Here is a 2,744-nt window from a genome sequence, read left to right as displayed (position 1 = left end):
GTAAGGAGCTGAGTCTCAGGTGGGCAGAGGTAAGGGTCAAGCAGGGCCCCAAAGGAGGACTGAGGGAATCCAGCAACGCTAAGCAGAGGGCAATCCACAGAAGTCTGCCTAGCTGAAGGTCTTGGGAGGCCCTGTGGTGGGTGGCCATGCAGAGAGGAACCACAGAAGCCCAGACCTGATGTCCGCCCAGGGAATTCAGGGGGAACAACATATGCGGCAGAGGGGAGGATCGGGGTCTTGCCCAGTCAAGGTGAACATGCAAAGGGAAGACTGAGGGGCTCTGGGACCCCACAACAGAGATACCCCATGTTACACTTACTGTGAACCCTGGGAGGCCACTGGTCGATGACCACATGCTTTCTTCCTGACTTGGGCATCTCAGGTTGACAGAGAGGAGATTACAGCCCCAGCCAGGAGTCACCGTGAGGATCCTTCGAGAAGAAAAGGGGACTCCACCCCCTGAGGGCTGAGGGGTCAACTCCAGGAGGGAAAAGAAGGGCTGCAGGGCTCTCCCAGGATACCAGGTAAGGACTTGAGTTAGGGCTCACCTGGAATTATGTCTGAGGTTTGGCCAGTGTCATAAGTGTCCTCAGTGTGTCTGTTCCTGCCAGCAGCACCTGGAAGCCTCATGCTAAGCCTGTGGATTTGGGTTGCTTCCAGACTTCTGCCTGAGGAGTGACAAAGGGAGGTGAGCGCATTGTCCTGAAGGTGGTGGATTCAGGACAACAATGGGAGGTGTCCCAGGCACTGCTGGTATTCAAAGTGTGGGCCTTGAGGCAGGAGGATGGTACCTCCCACCCCAGCAAAAACAGGTACCAGCTGACATAGCTTCTGCTGGCACAACTGGGTCACTCAGGCATGATAGTCAATGTGGTATGTCCTCAAGTTCACCTTGGAGGTCTCAGAGAGATGGTGGACATGGCCTGCAGTAGTCATTCTCAGTTCAGCAGAAGGGAAAGGTCCCAGGCACTTTACGAGTGAACATGGGTAGCTAGGGCAGGAAGGAAGATGCCACACACTAGACAATGGGTGCCCTGAACCCAGTCTGTGCTGCTGTCAGCCCTGGGAAGTCCTAGCATGGGTCTGCAGAGGTGGTTCCTCCCCACATTTGTCTCAGGGCACTCAGGAAGGACAGGGCCTTGGTCAGAGGGGATGGCTTCAGTTCATGAAAAGAGGAGCTGAGGTTGTGGAAGGGTCGTAATAGTCTGAATGTTTTCTTATGGAAAACTGGCCTTCCCTGGGTATGTGGTCCAGTAACCACCTGGGTTTGAAAGTGCAGTCGGGTACTTCTGCATCAGGTTGGTCAGTACAGCCTGCTGTTCCAGGAGCCATGTTTTCTGGGCACTGCAGAGTTGCCCCAATGTCAAGCAGCCCCGTGCACCATGAGAGAAGCACTGAGATGTTTTTCTTTCCATAAACCAAAGGCTTCCTGTGAGCGAAAACAAGTTCTTCAAAGTTGTGCCCACTAGAAGGTAAGCTGATTACACAAAAGGGACACAGAGTGAGCTGGGTCCCTCTGACTGAGCACATCCAATGTGTCAAACTCTGTTCAGGGAATTCTGAGTGAGGCCAGAGGAGAGATGGAAAAGAAGAGGACAGAGCCTGGTCCACTAACGGGCAGGTCCCAGCCTTACTGCTGTGGGCAGCACATACAGGTCAGAGGAGCCCTGACTGCTGTGGGGAACCCACCGGCATTCAGCTCCCAAACCCTTCACCGGGTGAAAGGAGCTGGTGTGGGACCTCGACCACTGAGGGATGAGCTAATGATCCCAGGATGCCATGGGCAGTGGAGGTGGGGCAGCTGTGTGAGATCAGCAGACAGCCTGAGTCTGGAGGCCACCTGACATTCTCTGTGTGCTGTGTAGCCTCCCATACTCTGTCACGAATACACACGTGTACATGCATAAACACACATGTGTGCACACAGGTGACAGCACATGCAGACTTGGACCTGTCCCTGTCCCTCAGATCACCAATGGAAACTGAGACCCAGTGTGGACAGAAGGATTCACCCAGGTTATAGGAACTCAGCCCACGGAACCCCAGCCTGGGCCCCTTGCTGCCTCTTTGAAGGTGTGCTGCTTACAGAAGCCACAGCCCCACCACCACAGGTTCAAAAGAAAATAAGCCCCAAACTCCTGAGCAAGGTCCTGGGGGTACTCTTGGAGGGGTGTGAGCAGCCCTCAGGGTGTCACATCTTGCCTAGGATCACTCCTCAGCCATACTTCTCCCTTCCCAGAGCAGGGCCTGAATCTGCCTGGGGTTCCACCCCAGCCTCTCCAGCAGCAGCTCCCGCCAGAGGGGGTTTTCCCAGGCCCAGTGAGCAATGTGGGTGGCGATGGTACAGTTTGCCCACTTGACAGGTAACAAAAGGGTCTCTGTATTCATTGGGTTTGGATTATTTATGGCAGAGGCTGGATGTTCCCCAGTGGCCTGGCCATTTGTATTTATTCTACTGGGGTTTATGCCTCATTTCCTCCATGGAGTTTTGGGCCCTTTTCTCATCAAAGCCACAAAATCACAAGGAGATCTGATCTGCATGGGTGGCATCCCTAGGGAGAGCTGAGGCCCCTGTAGAGGCACGAAGGGGGCTGCCCTCCTGCCTCATGATGCAGAGTACCTGCTTTGTTGCCTGAGGAAGACACACTCTTCCACTTGCCTTTGCTGCTTCACCTGCATGAGGACAAGAGGAATAATGAGTCAAGATCATTAGGGACAAAACAGCAATGTTGGTTAACATACCA

At 54.1% G+C, this 2,744-nt stretch overlaps 1 protein-coding gene across 1 annotated transcript; it reads right to left on the bottom strand.

Annotated features, from left to right (window-relative positions):
* Positions 1-1,158: 1,158 nt before the first annotated feature.
* EOLA1 (endothelium and lymphocyte associated ASCH domain 1) lies at positions 1,159-2,388 on the bottom strand. The gene is given in 4 exon segments (XM_045580391.1): positions 1,159-1,262; positions 1,265-1,323; positions 1,325-1,477; positions 2,213-2,388. Coding segments are annotated over 4 exon segments (492 nt in total).
* Positions 2,389-2,744: the final 356 nt, after the last annotated feature.

Source organism: Pipistrellus kuhlii, unplaced genomic scaffold (genome assembly GCF_014108245.1).
Source record: "Pipistrellus kuhlii isolate mPipKuh1 unplaced genomic scaffold, mPipKuh1.p scaffold_m20_p_124, whole genome shotgun sequence".
Classification (NCBI taxonomy): Eukaryota; Metazoa; Chordata; class Mammalia; order Chiroptera; family Vespertilionidae; genus Pipistrellus; species Pipistrellus kuhlii.
This window is presented reverse-complemented; position numbering and strand designations above follow the sequence as displayed.